The sequence below is a fragment of the Meles meles genome, chromosome 5, assembly GCF_922984935.1.
Source record: "Meles meles chromosome 5, mMelMel3.1 paternal haplotype, whole genome shotgun sequence".
Classification (NCBI taxonomy): domain Eukaryota; kingdom Metazoa; phylum Chordata; class Mammalia; order Carnivora; family Mustelidae; genus Meles; species Meles meles.
This window is the reverse complement of record NC_060070.1, coordinates 100,139,344-100,158,318: the sequence shown is the minus strand read 5'-3', so window position 1 is coordinate 100,158,318 and position 18,975 is coordinate 100,139,344. Positions and strand designations below refer to the sequence as shown.

At 38.5% G+C, this 18,975-nt stretch overlaps 1 protein-coding gene and 1 pseudogene across 1 annotated transcript in view; both read left to right on the top strand.

The window, feature by feature from the left end:
- LOC123941759 (fibrocystin) overlaps positions 1–18,975 on the top strand; it is a 361,193-nt gene that overhangs the window by 46,772 nt on the left and 295,446 nt on the right. The window contains exons 26-28 of the mRNA XM_046005454.1: positions 590–695; positions 1,664–1,939; positions 18,707–18,837. Of these exons, the coding sequence (XP_045861410.1) occupies positions 590–695; positions 1,664–1,939; positions 18,707–18,837 (513 nt within the window). The remainder of the gene's footprint in view (positions 1–589; positions 696–1,663; positions 1,940–18,706; positions 18,838–18,975) is intronic.
- LOC123942791 lies at positions 18,562–18,646 on the top strand (annotated as a pseudogene).

The following is an 18,975-nucleotide window of genomic DNA, read 5'->3' as shown; positions in this document are numbered from 1 at the left end:
TCCATATTTTATATGTAGAGCATCAAACAAGTCCTATTTTTTTCACTTTCCCCATCTCCAAGTATGGTAGAGTTCTACCAGATTAACATGAGTAACAGTGAAAGGAAGAGCCATGTAGTCTCTTATTGGGGACCTACCATTTCAGGACAAAAAGACCCCAAACCAAAGGCCCAAGTCAACTATTTTCCAGTTGCATATCTATGTAGTACACTGCAAGGAAGGTGCCTGCTTTGTTGGCATGTACCCGCAAAGAAAAGACATTTCACAGATATCCAGTTGAATATAATCTAGAGTGATAAAAAGTCATTGGATAGTTTGAATTTTCTTAAACTTACTACAGAGAGGAAATTTACTCAAGATTTAGCATGTTTGATTATAGAAATGTGAAGTTTCAGCATAACAGCCATCATTTTAAGAAAGCCTAACATGCTTTGAATCATTTATTAGGGTTCATTACTGAGAAATAGAAGAAAGAAAAAAAGAGTCATTAAACATGTTAATTTGGGCAAATTTCACAAGTGCTTTCTGAGTACTCTTGAGCACATGAAATGCATACATTTGCCTTTAATTATTCTGCCTTTTTTTTCAGGTGGTTGTGCGAGTGAATGACATACCTGCCCATTGCTCAGGTTCCTGTTCTTTCCAGTACCTCAAAGAGTCAACTCCCCAGGTCCACTCGGTGTGGTATTCCCCTGGTATGATTTGTGAGTTGGCATTGAGATGGTCATGACTTCAGGCTCAGTGATTTCTTAGAGGCCATGTACCTGGCAATGGGTGGACAGAAGGGGCATCAGTTCATGGGGTGGATATTAAGTGATACAGCAGAAAGTATATTATTTGTTCAATCTAAATGATATGGTTATGGTTTGAAATGGAGGCAGGTGGAGGGTTTTTTTTGTTTTTTTTTTTTTGTTTTTTTTTTTGAGAGAGAAAGAGACTGCACACCTGAGCAGGGGAAGGGCAGGAGGCGGGGAAGAGGGAGAGAGAGAATCCCAAGCAGGCTCCATATGGAGCATGGAGCCCAATGTGGGGTTCGGTCTCACAACCCTGAGATCATGACCTGAGCTGAAACCAAGAATGATACACTTAACCAACTGAGCCACCCAGGTGTCCTGAGATAGTTGGAGATTTGATGACCTAAAATGTTTTATTCTCTTTGTCCTTGTTTTGAAATGTTTATTTTGATTTTTTTTTCATTTTTTTTAGAGTTGAGTAGTGTTCTCTTTTTTTTTTTTATTTTTTTTTAAGATTTTTTTTTTATTTATTTATTTGACAGAGAGAGAGATCACAAGTAGGCAGAGAGGCAGGCAGAGAGAGAGGAGGAAGCAGGCTCCCCGCGGAGCAGAGAGCCCGACGCGGGGCTCAATCCCAGGACCCCGAGATCATGACCCGAGCCGAAGGCAGCGGCTTAATCCACTGAGCCACCCAGGCGCCCCGAGTAGTGTTCTCTTATTCCTAGTTTGAGAAAACTTCAGATGGGGGCTGTACATTGCAATAATAAATACAGATGCCCAATATTGGAGTTGTCATTCAACTCCTTGAATTTTGGGAGGGGAGGGTGAGAGGGAATGAACATTCGACATTAGACAGAGTTCCCTTAAATGGAGTTATAACATTGAGAGATGACTTTGTTCTTTTATTTATTTATTTTTCCTTCTTTAAGATGGTGACATCCACCTATTGGTTTATATTATTGGGACTAGTTTCTCTGGGGACCCCCAGGCCGTGGAGGTTACAGTGAACAAAATGATCTGCAGAGTTCTTTTCTCAAACCAAACGAACGTGGTTTGTCAGACAGACCTGCTGCCGGTCGGAATGCATCGGTTCTCCATGGTGGTGAGGCCTTCTGGTCGTGCTATCAATGCCAGTGGAGAAGCCCTCTTCCTAAATGTGGAGCCCAGACTGGTTACTGTGGAACCTTCCAGAGCTGCAGAGATTGGTAATCTGGGGAGTACCCCACCCAGCACCTGACTCTCTGATGCTTGCATGCTTGCCGAGATGCAGGAATGCAGTCGTGTCACGTGATAAATTCCATACCCCCGCGGGTCACAGTTTTTGCTTTCGGCCATCAACATTTTTTTCTAATGACCTACAGACTTTTGAGCCCTTAAATGAAGTCACTTGCCACATAAAGGATCATAGTTGGCTGAGGGTGTCAGGCATAACTGGGTCAGTCACTGAGGCACTGGGACAGTTTGGTCCAGGGAAAACAACACCAGGTTGGGAATTAGGACATGGGCCTGGGTTTTTGTCCTACGAAAGTCAGATATGTGACCTTAGGAGTCTCGATTACTTTTATGGGAGGCAGTTTCCTAATAACAATGACGGTGCGCACGGTATCATTTACTGAGTACCTCTTCTGGGGAGTCACATTCCCTAAATGCCTAGAGCTGCCCCAAAGATGGAATTACTTTTTTGAGGTGAGATGGTGGTGGTTCGAAGAAGAGTGACTTGTCCAAGGCTTTCCAAAGGGAAGAGGCAGAGTTGGATACAAACGGGAATTTTCAGAAGCTCCGCCTCCTGCTTCTGTGCTATCCTGCTGTTTAGCTATGCAGTGGGCCTTATGATGCCTAATTCACCAGCCTCCTACTTCTGTGTGAGATTACAATGAGCCAACAGATGGGAAAGGACCTTGAAAAGTAAAAACATTTGCAAATACAAAGCATAGGGGTTACATACACAAATGTTTGTGGAGTGATGTACAATTGGATCCTTGGTCAGCATGCAAAGCCAACTACTGTCCAAGCAGGGTGGGTAGACTGTGGGCAGTAGGTCTGACTGACACTGACCTCATGGATTGTAGGTTAGTGCCATGGAAACCAAGGATCTCTCCATGCCTCCTGAGGGACGCAATCAGCTAAAAACAACCCAGCCAGGTTGTAACAATGTCAGGAACACCCACGCTTATATGTATTAATGTATGATTTTTAGAGCATAAAACTATTTTCCGTAATGTTTTGGATTTTTGTCATTTTGTCATAAAATAGTTTTATTTTCTTGGTCAAAGAACTGTGGCTTAGAACATTCTTTTAAAAGCAGCATTTCCTGCCACAGGCTCATTGCTCAAAGGCACAGCTCACTGCTGGCTTGACTTTGCCCAGCAGAGTGAATTGTGAGGCCCAACCTGCCTCATCTCTGCACAGAAACAGGGCAAACTTGCTCTTAATTTCTCAGTAGTTTCAAGCAGGGGCCAGATGATATGGGTTGCTCAGGGTGAAAGAGCATATTCTCTCTGAACTCAGTGATTATTGATTTGAATTTAGGGCCTAAAATAGTGTCTTCAGGGATTCATAAGGGGCTTTGATCTGAGAAGGTTGGCGGCTTTGCAGTTCAGGTCACACAAAGCCACTTCAGCTCCTCTCCATCCCCCAACGACTGGATTGCGCAGACCTCGAGCGCCCACCTTGTCATCCTCACTTCCCCCCTGCAGAGTGCTTTGCCCAGGCGGCGGGGGGCAACTTTCCTGTTTTCTTGGGATTGAGGGTTTCCAAGGACATGAGACTTTCAGTTTTAAAATGAGGTTGTGGAACTTTTGGTGCTGAAACACCAGAAGGTCCCAGGCAAAGTGGGGTGAGTTGGTCACCCTCTCGATGTGCTGCACCGGCCATCTGTCCATAGTGCAGGGATCTGTCTGGGAGAATTTGCTTCATCCTTCAATACTTTAGTAAGAGATGGAAAACTCCAAGAAGGAGTAGTGTCTGGTGGGTGCCGGTGAGCTTTTAGTAAGAATAAGAGGAAAGGGAAGGAGGGAGAGAGAGGCTGTAGCTCCTACTGTTCTAACTACTGGCTGTAAACTTTCCCTATTAACCCTTCCTCTGCCCTGCCACCTACCTAGTAGCAACCAGTGTCAATCAATCAGTCAATCAACCAATCAATCAACATTATAAAGCCCATGCTCAATGCTGAAGATCTTGGCTCTCAAAGTGTGGTTCTGGACCAGAGGTGTCTGCATCATCTGGGAGCTCGTTAGAAACACAGTCTCAGGCTCTACCCCAGACCTCCTGAATCAATTTGCACTTTAACAGCATCCTCAGGCAATTATTAGGAATAGTACAGTTTGAGAAATGCTGCTATGGGGAGTTTAAAGAGGACCAGATCGAGGTCTACCACAAAGAATTTACAGAATAGCTTTATATGTAATGAACACACAAAGTAATATAATCAATAACATTCAAAATCACCACTTGCCTATATGCAGAAGCACACTTGAAAGGGTTTTTTTTTGTTTTTGTTTTTTTTTGTTTTTAACAGAGGGAGAGAGTATGGGAGGAAGAGAAGTGGGGGGAGAGGAGAGAGAGAGAGAATCCTCAGGCAGACTCTCTGCTGAGTGCAGAGCCTGACATGGGGCTTGATCCCTGGACCATGAGATCATGATCTGAGCTGAAATTTCCATGACCTTGTCTTCCAGATCACTGATATATTCTTCTGCATCTTGTAATCTGTTGATTCCCCCTAGTGGGTTTTTTAAAATTTCAGTTATGTATCCAACTCTGATTGTTTTTTAAAAATATATTCTATCTCTTTACTGAAGCTCACACTGAATTTTTCCATTCTTTCTCCAGTGCAGTGAGTATCTTTATGATCACTACTTTAAATTCTTTATCAGGCGTATTACTTATCTGGGTTTCACTTAATTCTTTTATTCCGTTTTTTTTTCTGGTTCTTTCTGTTGGGGCATGTTCCTCTGTCTCCCATTTTGGATGACTTTCTATGTTTGTTTCTAGGGATTAAGCAAAATGGTTACTTCTCTGCGGAATTGGGTATGATACCCCTTACGCAAACTGTGTGTGCTTGGAGAGTTTTGCTGACAGGAGCTGTGGACATATATGCTAGTTATTCTTTTAAACCGTGACTTTTTACAGAAAGAATGAAGAAACAAGTAATAATAAAATTAAAAAAATAAAAAAAGGAAGAAGAAAAAAGAATAAGAAAGAACAAAACAAAACAAAATAAGACAAATTTTCAAAAGTAAAAATACAATAAAACAGTATAAATTAAAATACACCCCTCCCCCCAATCCACAGCTGGTTTCTGTGCCCCAGCACCGCAGGATGGCTGGCACTGACTCAGGGACCCTGGGCTGGCTGAAGTCACAAGCTTGCCAAGGTGACTGAACATTCCAGCTATGTTGTCTGGATCCTACTCTGGTCTAGGCTTTTGTTGTGGGATGGGAATGTGAGAAGTGTCCTTCTCTAGTCCCTGTGATCTGAAGAACTTTCTGGCACCAATCACTTGGCAGAGTTTTAGTGTTGTCTCTTACATGCTAGTTGTTCTTTTAAACTGCAGGGGTTTTTTTTGTGTCCCCAGGGACAGAAGGATCTGTTCCTGGTTTTTCAGTACTATTCCTTGCCACAGCCATTTGCAGTGTTGGGGTGGAGGTCTTGTTACTGTCTTTCTATATCTCTTTCTGTTCTCTTGCCATTCTGTCTTTGGTTGTTTAATAGCTATTCAGTTGGCTCTCAGTTCTTCTTCAGAAGGAATTGTTCTATTAATTTGGTATGTTCTTGGAGGAGGTGAGTTCAGAGTCTTCTTAAATTGCCGTCTTGAATTGGAACCTATTATCATTGTGATTTTGATTTTGATTTTCCAAATGACTAATGAAGTTGAACATCTTTTCATGTCCTTATTAACCATTTGTATATCTTTGGAAAAATGCTTATTCAAATCCTTTGGCCATCTAAAAAATTGGGTTATTTCTCCCTTTATTATTGAATTATAAGTGTTCTTTATATATTATGGATATGAATCTCTTATCAGATATATGAGTTGCAAATATTTTTCCCATTCTGTAGGTTGTCTTTTTATTTTCTTGCTATTATTCTTTAGAGAACAAAAGTTGTTTTTTAATTTTTTTGAAATTTTAATTCTCGTGTAGTTAACATACAGTACTGTATTACTTTCAGATGTAAAATATAATGATTCAACAATTCTATATATTAATTGAATATATATTAATAGAATATATATTCTATATATTACTCAGTGTTCATCATGATAAGTATACTCTTAATCCCCTTTACCTATTTCACTCATTCCCCCACCTCTCTCCCCTCTGGTAACTGTTTATTCTCTATAGCTGAGACTGCTTTTTGATTTATCTTTTTTCTCCTTTGTTCATTTGTTTTGTTTCTTAAATACTACATATGAGTGAAATCATATGATCTTTGACTTTCTCTGATTGGCTTATTTCACTTAGGAATATACTCTTTAGCTCTGTCTATGTTGTTGTAAATGGAAAGATTTCATTTTTTATGGCTGAATAATATCCTGATATATATATCTCACATCTTAATCCATTCTTTATCCATTGATAGATGGATAACTTGGGTTACTTCTATAATTTTACCATAGTAAATAATGCTGCAATAAGCATAGGAGTGCACATATCCCTTTGAATTAGTGTTTTCATATTCTTTGGGTAAATACTCAGTACTGCGATTACTAGATTGTAGGTAATGTATATTTTTAATTTTTGAGGAACCTCCATAGTATTTTCCACAGTAGTTGCACCAATTTTGCATTCCCATCAATAATGCATGAGGGTTCTGTTTTTTCCATATCCTCATGAACACTTGTTTCTTGAGTTTTTGACTGTAGCCATTCTGACAGGTATGAGTTGATTTCCATTTCCCTGATGATGAAAGATGTTGAGCATCTTTTCATGTGTCTGTTGGCTGTCTGTATGTCTTCTTTGGAAGAATGTCTGCTCATATCTTTTGCCCATTTTTTAAAAATTTCTTTTCAGCATAACAGTGTTCATTGTTTTTGCACCACACCCAGTGCTCCGTGCAACATGTGCCCTCACTAATACCCACCACCTTGTTCCCCCAACCTCCCACCCCCTGCCCCTTCTAGACCCTCAGGTTGTTTTTCAGAGTCCATAGTCTCTCAATGATCACCTCCCCTTCCAATTTCCCTCAACTCCCTTCTCCTCTCCATCTCCCCATGTCCTCCATGTTATTTGTTATGCTCCAAAAATAAGTGAAACCATATGATAATTGACTCTCTGCTTGGCTTATTTCACTCAGCATAATCTCTTCCAGTCCCGTCCACATTGCTACAAAAGTTGGGTATTCATCCTTTCTGATGGAGGCATAATACTCCATCGTGTATATGGACTACATCTTCCTTATCCATTTGTCCGTTGAAGGGCATCTTGGTTCTTTCCACAGTTCGGTGACTGTGGCCATTGCTGCTATAAACATTGGGGTACAGATGGCTCTTCTTTTCACTACATCTGCATCTTTGGGGTAAATACCCAGTAGTATTGCAGGATCATAGGGAAGCTCTATTTTTAATTTCTTGAGGAATCTCCACACTGTTCTCCAGAGTGGCTGCACCAACTTGCATTCCCACCAACACTGTAAGAGGGTTCCCCTTTCTCCACATCCTCTCCAACACGTGTTGTTTCCTGTCTTGCTAATTTTGGCCATTCTAACTGGTGTCAGGTGGTATCTCAATGTGGTTTTAATTTGAATCTCCCTGATGGCTAGTGATGATGAACATTTTTTCATGTGTCTGATAGCCATTTGTATGTCTTCACTGGAGAAGTGTCTGTTCATATCTTCTGCCCATTTTTTGATATGATTATCTGTTTTGTGTGTGTTGAGTTTGAGAAGTTCTTTATAGATCCTGGATATCAACCTTTTGTCTGTACTGTCATTTGCAAATATCTTCTCCCATTCCGTGGGTTGCCTTTTTGTTTTGTTGACTGTTTCCTTTGCTGTGCAGAAGCTTTTGATCTTGATGAAGTCCCAAAAGTTTATTTTCGCTTTTGTTTCCTTTGCTTTTGGAGACATATCTTGAAAGAAGTTGCTGTGGCTGATATCGAAGAGGTTACTACCTATGTTCTCCTCTAGGATTCTGATGGATTCCTGTCTCACGTTGAGGTCTTTTATCCATTTCAAGTTTATCTTTGTGTACGGTGTAAGAGAATGGTTGAGTTTCATTCTTCTACATATAGCTGTCCAGTTTTCCCAGCACCATTTATTGAAGAGACTGTCTTTTTTCCACTGTATATTTTTTCCTGTTTTGTCGAAGATTATTTGACCATAGAGTTGAGGGTCCATTTCTGGGCTCTCTACTCTGTTCCACTGGTCTATGTGTCTATTTTTATGCCAGTACCATGCTGTCTTGGTGATCACAGCTTTGTAGTAAAGCTTGAAATCAGGTAACGTGATGCCGCCAGTTTTATTTTTGTTTTTCAACATTTCCTTAGCAATTCGGTGTTTCTTCTGATTCCATACAAATTTTAGGATTATTTGCTCCAGCTTTTTGAAAAATACCAGTGGAATTTTGATCGGAATAGCATTAAAAGTATAGATTGCCCTAGGCAGTATAGACATTTTAACAATGTTTATTCTTCTGATCCAAGAGCATAGGATTGTCTTCCATCTTTTTGTGTCTTCTTCAATTTCTTTCATGAGTGTTCTGTAGTTCCTCGAGTACAGATCTTTTACCTCTTTGGTTAGGTTTATTCCCAGGTATCTTATGGTTCTTGGTGCTATAGTAAATGGAATCAATTCTCTAATTTCCCCTTCTGTATTTTCATTGTTAGTATATAAGAAAGCCACTGATTTATGTACATTGACTTTGTATCCTGTCACGTTACTGAATTGCTGTATGAGTTCTAGTAGTTTGGGGGTGGAGTCTTTTGGGTTTTCCATATAAAGAATCATGTCATCTGAGAAGAGAGAGAGTTCGACTTCTTCATTGCCAATTTGGATACCTTTTATTTCTCTTTGTTGTCTGATTGCTGTTGCTAGGACTTCTAATACTATGTTGAATGAGAGTGGTGAGACTGGGCATCCTTGTCATGTTCCTGATCTCAACAGGAAAGCTACAAGCTTTTTCCCATTGAGGATGGTATTTGCTGTGGGTCTTTCATATATAGATTTTATGAAGTTCAGGGATGTTCCCTCTATCCCTATACTTTGAAGCGTTTTAATCAGGAATGGATGCTGGATTTTGTCAAATGCTTTTTCTTTTTGCCCATTTTTAAATTAGATTATTTGCTTTATGATATGAGTTGTGTAAGTTTTTTTTAAAGATTTTATTTATTTATTTGACAGACAGAGATCACAAGTAGTCAGACAGGCAGGCAGAGAGAGAGGGGGAAGCAGGCTCTCCGCTTAGCAGAGAGCCTGATGTGGGGCTCAATCCCAGGACCCTGAGATCATGACCTGAGCTGAAGGCAGAGGCTTAACCCACTGAGCCACCCAGGTGCCCCTGTATAAGTTCTTTATGTATTTTGGATACTAATCCTTATCAGATATGTCATTTGCAAATATCTTCTCCCATTCAGTAGATTGTTTTGTTAGTTTTGTTGGTTGCTTCTTGCTATACAGAAGCTTTTTATTTTGATGTAACCCTAATAGTTTATTTTGTTTTTGTTTCCTTCAGGAAACATCTGGAAAGATGTTGCAGCTAATGTCAGAGAAATGACTGCCTGTTCTCCCTTCTAGGATTTTTATGGTTTTAGGTCTCCCATTTAGGTCCCTAATCAATTTTGAGTTTATTTTGTGTATGCTGTAAGTTTGTGGGCCAATTTCATTCTTTTTCATGTAGCTGTCCAGTTTTCCTAACACCATTTGTTGAAGAGACTGCCTTTTCCCCATTGCATATTCTTGTCTCTTTTGTTGAAGACTAATTAACCATATAATTGTGGGTTTATTTCTGGGATTTCTATTCTGTTCCATTGATCTTTCTGTTTTTTGTTTTTTTTTTCCACTTGGCTTTCTTTTTTTTTTTTTTCATTTTATTTATTTTTTCAGTGTAACAGTATTCATTCTTTTTGCACAACACCCAGTGCTCCATGCAAAACGTGCCCTCCCCATTACCCACCACCTGTTCCCCCAACCTCCCACCCCTGACCCTTCAAAACCCTCAGGTTGCCCCAACCTCCCACCCCTGACCCTTCAAAACCCTCAGGTTGTTTTTCAGAGTACATAGTCTCTTATGGTTCGCCTCCCCTCCCCAATGTCCATAGCCCACTCCCCCTCTCCCAATCCCACCTCCCCCCAGCAACCCCCAGTTTGTTTTGTGAGATTAAGAGTCATTTATGGTTTGTCTCCCTCCCAATCCCATCTTGTTTCATTTACTCTTCTCCTATCCCCCTACCCCTCCATGTTGCTTCTCCATGTCCTCATATCAGGGAGATCATATGATAGTTGTCTTTCTCCGATTGACTTATTTCACTAAGCATGATACGCTCTAGTTCCATCCACGTCGTCGCAAATGGCATGATTTCATTTCTTTTGATGGCTGCATAGTATTCCATTGTGTATATATACCACATCTTCTTTATCCATTCATCTGTTGATGGACATCTAGGTTCTTTCCATAGTCTGGCTATTGTAGACATTGCTGCTATAAACATTCGGGTACACGTGCCCCTTCGGATCACTATGTTTGTATCTTTAGGGTAAATACCCAGTAGTGCAATGGCTGGGTCATAGGGTAGTTCTATTTTCAACATTTTGAGGAACCTCCATGCTGTTTTCCAGAGTGGTTGCACCAGCTTGCATTCCCACCAACAGTGGAGGAGGGTTCCCCTTTCTCCACATCCTCTCCAGCATCTGTCATTTCCTGACTTGTTAATTTTAGCCATTCTGACTGGTGTGAGGTGATATCTCATTGTGGTTTTGATTTGTATTTCCCTGATGCCGAGTGACGTGGAGCACTTTTTCATGTGTCTGTTGGCCATCTGGATGTCTTCTTTGCAGAAATGTCTGTTCATGTCCTCTGCCCATTTCTTGATTGGATTGTTTGTTCTTTGGGTGTTGAGTTTGCTAAGTTCCTTATAGATTTTGGATACTAGCCCTTTATCTGATATGTCGTTTGCAAATATCTTCTCCCATTCTGTCAGTTGTCTTTTGGTTTTGTTAACTGTTTCCTTTGCTGTGCAAAAGCTTTTGATCTTGATGAAATCCCAATAGTTCATTTTTGCCCTTGCTTCCCTTGCCTTTGCCGTTGTTCCTAGGAAGATGTTGCTGTGGCTGAGGTCGAAGAGGTTGCTGCCTGCATTCTCCTCAAGGATTTTGATGGATTCCTTTCTCACATTGAGGTCCTTCATCCATTTGGAGTCTATTTTCGTGTGTGGTGTAAGGAAGTGGTCCAATTTCATTTTTCTGCATGTGGCTGTCCAATTTTCCCAGCACCATTTATTGAAGAGGCTGTCTTTTTTCCATTGGACATTCTTTCCTGCTTTGTCAAAGATTAGTTGACCATAGAGTTGAGGGTCGATTTCTGGGCTCTCTATTCTGTTTCACTGATCTATGTGTCTGTTTTTGTGCCAGTACCATGCTGTCTTGATGATGACAGCTTTGTAATAGAGCTTGAAGTCCGGAATTGTGATGCCACCAACTTTGGCTTTGTTCTTCAATATTCCTTTGGCTATTCGAGGTCTTTTCTGGTTCCATATAAATTTTAGGATTATTTGTTCCATTTCTTTGAAAAAAATGGATGGTATTTTGATAGGGATTGCATTAAATGTGTAGATTGCTTTAGGTAGCATAGACATTTTCACAATATTTATTCTTCCAATCCAGGAGCATGGAACATTTTTCCATTTTTTTGTGTCTTCCTCAATTTCTTTCATGAGTACTTTATAATTTTCTGTGTATAGATTCTTAGTCTCTTTGGTTAGGTTTATTCCTAGGTATCTTATAGTTTTGGGTACAATTGTAAATGGGATTGACTCCTTAATTTCTCTTTCTTCAGTCTTGTTGTTGGTGTACAGAAATGCAACTGATTTCTGTGCATTGATTTTATATCCTGACACTTTACTGAATTCCTGTACAAGTTCTAGCAGTTTTGGAGTGGAGTCTTTTGGGTTTTCCACATATAGTATCATATCATCTGCGAAGAGTGATAGTTTGACTTCTTTATAAGAACATACTATGAGCAACTCTACGCCAACAAATTGGACAATCTGGAAGAAATGGATGCATTCCTAGAGACATATAAACTACCACAACTGAACCAGGAAGAAATAGAAAACCTGAACAGGCCCATAACCAGTAAGGAGATTGAAACAGTCATCAAAAATCTCCAAACAAACAAAAGCCCAGGGCCAGACGGCTTCCCAGGGGAATTCTACCAAACATTTAATGAAGAACTAATTCCTATTCTCTTGAAACTGTTCCAAAAAATAGAAACGGAAGGAAAACTTCCAAACTCATTTTATGAGGCCAGCATCACCTTGATCCCAAAACTAGACAAGGATCCCACCAAAAAAGAGAACTACAGACCAATATCCTTGATGAACACAGATGCAAAAATTCTCGCCAAAATACTAGCCAATAGGATTCAACAGTACATTAAAAGGATTATTCACCACAATCAAGTGGGATTTATTCCAGGGCTGCAGGGTTGGTTCAACATCCGCAAATCAATCAATGTGATAGAACACATTAATAAAAGAAAGAACAAGAACCATATGATACTCTCAATAGATGCTGAAAAAGCATTTGACAAAGTACAGCATCCCTTCCTGATCAAAACTCTTCAAAGTGTGGGGATAGAGGGTACATACCTCAATATTATCAAAGCCATCTATGAAAAACCCACCACAAATATCATTCTCAATGGAGAAAAACTGAAAGCTTTTCCGTTAAGGTCAGGAACACGGCAGGGATGTCCATTATCACCACTGCTATTCAACATAGTACTAGAAGTCCTAGCCTCAGCAATCAGACAACAAAAAGAAATTAAAGGCATCCAAATTGGTAAAGAAGATCTTTCTGTTTTTATGCTAGTATCATATTGTTTTGATTAATACAACTTAGCAATATAACTTGAAGTCTAGAATTGTGATACTTGCAGTTACTTTTTCTTTTTCAAAATTGTTTTGGCTATTCAGGATCTTCTGTGGTTCCATACAAATTTTAGGATCGTTTGTTGAAGTTCTGTGAATATGCTTTTGGTATTTTGATATGGATTGCATTAAATCTGCGTAGTTTTGTGTAGTATAGATGTTTTAACAATTTTTTTATTGTGTTATATTGGTCGCCATAAAATACATCATTAGTTTTTGATGCAGTGTTCCAGGATTCATTGTTTGTGTACAACACCCAGTGCTCCATGCAATACATGCCCTCCTTAATACCCACCACCAGGCTCCCAGTCCATGAGCATGGACTGTCTTTCTGTTTGTTTGTGTCATCTTCAGTTTCTTTCATCAGTATTTTATGTTTTCCAAGTACAGATTTTTCACCTATTTGGATAAATTTATTTTATTAATTTTGGAGCAATTGTAGATGGGATTTTAAAAAAATTCTCTTTCTGTTACTTCATTATTTGTGTATATAAATGCAATGGATTTCTGCAACTTTACTGAATTCATTTATCAGTTTTAGTAATTGTTGGGTGAAGTCTAAGATTTTCTACATATAGTATCATATCATCTGCAAATAGTGAATGTTTTATTTCTTCCTTGCCAATTTGGATGCCTTTTTTATTCCCTTTCTCTTGTCTGATTGCTGTGGCTAGGACTTCAAGTACTATGTTGAATAAAAATGGCAAGAATGGACATCCCTGTCTTGCTCTTGAACTTACGGGAAAAGCTCTTAGTGTTTCACCAATAATGATGATGTTAGCTATAGGTTTCTCATATAAGCCCTTTATTATGTTGAGGCGTGTACCCTCTAAACCTACTTTGTTGACAGTTTTTATCATAAATTGAGCTGTGCTTTGCCAGATACTTTTCTGTGTCTATTGAAATGATCATACTGCTTTTATCCTTTCTCTTATTGGTGTAATGTATCATGTTTGTTGCTTTGCAAATATTGAACCACTCTTTCATCCCAGAAATAAATACCACTTCATCATGGTGAATATTTTAATGTACTACAGTATGCAGTTTGCTAATATTTTATTGAGGATTTTTGCCTCTGTGTTCATCCAGAGTATTGGCCTCTAGTTCTCTCTTTCTATGGTGTCTTTATCTGGTTTTAGTATCAGAATAATGCTGGCCTTGTAGAATAAATCTGGAAGTTTTCTTTCATCTTCTATTTTTTGGAATAGTTTGATAAGAGTAGGTATATACTCTTCTTTAAATGTTTGGTAGACTTCTCCTGTGAAGCCATCTGGTCCTGGACCTTTGTTTTTTGGGAATTTTTTGATTACCATCTCTTCAAATTTTCTATTTCTTCATGTTTCAGTTTTGGTAGGTTATATGTTTCTAGGAATTTATACATTTTTGTCTAAGTTGTCCAGTAATTGGCATATAATTTTTTATAATATTCTTTCCCAATTCTTTGTGTTTCTGTGGTATCAGTTGTTATTTCTCCTCTTTTATTTCTGATTTTGCTGATTTGAGTCCTCTCTCTTTCTGTTTTGACTAGTCTGGTTACAGGTTTATTAGTTTTCAAAGAATCTTTTCAAAGAACCAACTCCTGGTTTCATTGATCTGTTCTATTGTGTTTTATGTTTGTTTGTTTTTATTTCCTTTATTTCTGCTCTAATCTTTATTATTTCCTTCATTCTGTTGATTTTAGATTTTTTTTTTTGTTTTTGTTGTTCTTTGTCTACCTCTTATAGATGTAAGGATAGATCATCAATTTAAGATTTTTCTTGCTTCTTTAGGTAGACCTGTATTTATGTAAACTTCCTTCTTAGAACTGCTTTTGCTGCCTCCCAAAGATTTTTGGACCATTGTGTTTTCATTTTCATTTGTAATTTTTGATTTCTTCTTTGATTTCGTGGTTGACACATTCATCGTTTAGTAGCATGTTATTTAAGCTCCATGTATTTGTGGTCTTTCTAGATTTTTCCTTGTGATTTATTTCCAGTTTCATAGCATTGCAGTCAGAAAAGATACATGGTATGACTTTAATCTGTTGGATTTGTTGAGATTTGTTTTAAGACCTATTGTGTGATCTGTTCTGGAGAATGTTCCATGTGCACTTGAAAAGAATGTGTATTAAACTGCTTTATGATGAAATGTTCTGAATATGTCTGTTAGATTTATGTGGTCCCATGTGTCATTCAAAGACACTGCTTCCTCATTGATTTTCTGGATGATCTATCCATTGATATAAGTGGGCTATTAAAATCCCCTACTGTTATTGTATTAGAATCTATTATTTCCTTTAGGTTTGTTATTAACTCTTTATGTATTTGGGTGTTCCTGTGTTGGGTGTATAAATAATTACAGTTGTTATATCTTCTTGTTGGATTGTTCTCTTCATTATTCTATAGTGTCCTTCTTTGTCCCTTGCTACAGTTATTGTCTTAAAGTCCATTTTTTTTCTGATATAAGTATTGCTATCCTGACTTTCTTTTGACATCCATTTGCATTGAAAATATTTATCCCTTCATTTTCAATCTATATGTTTCTTTAGATCGGAAATGAGTCTCTTGTAGGCAACGTAGAGGTGGGTCTTACTTTTTTATTCATTCTATGACCTTATGTCGTTTGATTGGAGTGTTTAGTTCATTTACATTCAAAGTAATTTTTGGTAAGTATGTACTTATTGCATTTTTGTTACTTGTTTTGTGGTTGTTTTTATAGATCTTCTCTAATCCTTTCTTCTCTTGCTCACCTCTCTCATGGTTTGTGCAGCATGGTTTGTGGTTTTTAATATCAGTGAAGTCTAGTTTGTCCTATTCTTGTTAGTACTTGTGCTTTGATGTCATATCTAAGAAATATTTGCCTAATTCAATGTCATTAGGATTTATGTATATTTTTTACTGAGAGTTTTATAGCTTTAGCTTTTGCATTTAAGTATTTGATTTAATTTTTGCTTATGGTTTGAGGTAGGGGTCTGTATTAATTTTCTAGGGCTGCTTATCCAGGTACCAGAAATTGGATAGCTTAAGCAACAGAAATTTATTGTCTCACAATTCTGGAGACTAGAAGTCAATGATCAAGGTGTAAACTGAGTTGATTCCTTCTGAACCAGCCTATGAAAATCTGTTTTATGCCTCTCCCATAGTCTTTGGTGGTTTGTTGGCCATCTTTGGTGTTCCTTGGCTTGCAGGAACATCACCTGATCTCCTCTTTCATCTTTACTTGGTGTTCTCCTTGATTTTTTCTGTGTCCAACTTATTCCTTTAATCAGGATATTCATCATATTGGATTAGGGGCCCACAGTCCAGTGTGACTTCATCTTGTCTTAACTGATTATAGCAGCAATGACACTTTTCCCAAATTAGGTCACCTAATTTGAGGTAGTGGCAGGTAGGATTGGGGGGGGGCAGATATTTCAACCTAAAACAGGGTCCACCTTCATTCTTTTGTATGTGGATATGCAGTTGTTCCATTTTACATATATGTGGACAAAATAGTGTAACTTCTTAGAAGTAGAATTGTTGAGTCAGGAGGTTATGTACATTTAAAATTTTGATAATACCAAAATATCCTCTTTAGAGGTTTTATAGTTTATTCTCTGTATAGCAATATATATGACTATATACTTATCCCATCTTACCAACACAGTATGTTACCAAACTTTTTGATATTTGCTCATTTTATGGAAGAAAAATAACATTTCATTGTAGTTTTACTTTGCATTTAATTTGCTAGGAGAGAAATTAAATATCTTTTCATAAGTTTAAGAGGCATTGTATTTTCTTTTCAGTCACCTGTCCATCTTCTTAGCCCTCTTTTTTACAGTTGGATTATTTTTCTTTCTTACTGATTTTAAGAACTTTTAAAAAAATATATTGTGGATATAAGCCCTTTATGTGTTTGTCTATTTCTTTACTATTTTTGTAATTCATTTTAAAAATTATTAACATATAATGTATTATTTGTTTCAGGGGTACAGGTCTGTGAATCATCAGTCTTACACAACACCCTGCGGTCACCACAACGCATACCCTCCCCAACATCCATCACTGAGCAAGCCCATCTCCCAACCACCCTCCCCTCCCAACAACTCTCAGTTTGCTTCCTGAGATTAAGAGTCTCTTATGGTTTGTCTCCCTCTCTGGTTTTGTCTTGTTTCATTTTTTCCTCTCCTCCCCTATGAGCCTCTGCCTTGTTTCTTAAATTCTTCATATCAGTGAGATCATATGACAATTGGTTTTCTCTGATTGACCTTTTTCACTTAACACAATACTCTCTAGTTCTATCCATGTCATTGCAAATGGCAAGATTTCATTTTTGATAAAATCACACACACACACACACACACACACACACACACACCCCACATCTTCCTTATCCATTCATTTGTTGATGGACATCTGGGATCTTTCCATAGTTTGGCTATTGTGGACGTTGCTGCTATAAACATTAGGGTATAGGTACCCTTTGGGTCACCACATTTGTATCTTTGGGGTAAATCCTGCTAGTATAATTGCTAGGTTGTAGGGTAGTTCTATTTTCAACTTTTTGAGGAACCTCCATACTATTTTCCAGAGTGGCTGCATTCCCACCAAGAGTGTAGGAGGGTTCCCCTTTCTCTGCATCCTTGCCAGCATCTGTCTTTTCCTGACTTGTTAATTTTAGCAGTTCTGACTGGTGTGAGGTTGTATCTCATTGTGGTTTTGATTTGTATTTCTCTGATGCCAAGTGATTTGAGCACTTTTTCATGTGTCTGTTGGCCATTTGGATGTCTTTTCTTCAGTTTTATTCTCTACCTCTGAAGACTATTGTTGGCTTGCTCTGACTCTTCAGGGCAAAATAATATATTTAACTTCAGGGTATAATTCCACCTAGTCATATTCTCCTGATAGATGTTCATCAGGTTGGGTAAGTTCTGCTGTCTCATCCTGACATGCCTGGGCAATATAACCTTGTTCCTGAGCCCACTTCCCACTCTCAAGGTCTATGTGTATCCCTATTTGGTGACTTCCCTGCCTCTCTTATATCCCCTTCTGGGGAGAGGGCAGACTGGAATCATTGCCCTCAGGAAGAATAAGTGTGTCTTCTGTTCATTAGCTTGATCAAGTGCTGGTCCTCCAAATGTGTGGCATAAGATCACTATGATTTGTGCCATACCTCTTCCTACCAATGTCTGTAGCAAGGAGACAGAATTTTGTGTTTGCTTTTCAGTGGTTAGTATAGAAATCCTGATGGTGGTGGGTGGTGATGTCAGTCACCTCTACAACATCATGGAGACTAGAAACTAGTATGTGTGGTATCAAATCATGAAGTTGGAGGGTTTGAAAGCTGTCATTCAAAGATGAGGGAATGAGAACCAGTGAACTCAGGGACAGTGCTACAAATAATCTGCTTTAAGTGGCCTCATGATTTGTGGACCTGACTCTGGGCCCCAGCTCTTTGTACCATGATGCTCTCTTATACTTGATTTCTCAGAAAGAGAATAAGCTCTATAGGACTGGCAGGGATGATATTTAAAACTCTAGGGCAGGAAGAGTTTTCAGAGACCATCTACTTTACTTCCCTGACTCCTGGCAATATTTATCTATGTTTTATTATTAAATATCCCCAGGATGTGTAACTCCTTCTCTCTGCCCTCTACTCACCATTTCTCTCTTTTTATATAGTAGTTTGTATATTTAGCATCAATCTTTTTCTGCAGTTTGAGTAGGAGTTATATTTTGACTAAGGAGCTTCATATTTTAATTTCACTTTATCTCTCCTGTCGAAAGACTATACTTTTAGGGATCATTTCTATAGTTTGTTACTAGAGAAGTTTCTCTGAATGTGTAGAGTATCTCTCCTGTTGATAGTTAATTTTTGTCTACCTGTATGGCTCTTCATTCCATCTGAAATTTTTTTTTTTTATTGCAGGAGGGCTCTGGGCCACCATCCAAGGCTCTGGTTTGGAAGATGTGAGCCTGGTGTTATTTGGATCTCGGTCTTGTGTCATCGATATCACCAGAAGCAATTCACAAAGAATTCAATGCAAAGTTCCACCCAGAGTAAGTGGAATCTCCTCTCTGGGTTAGTGGCCATTATTAACATGTAGTGTGAAGGTTTTCATGAATCTTTTCTTAGAACTTAATTAACTAACATGACATTTTCATCATGAGAGTATGCTAATATTGTTTATATTGCCT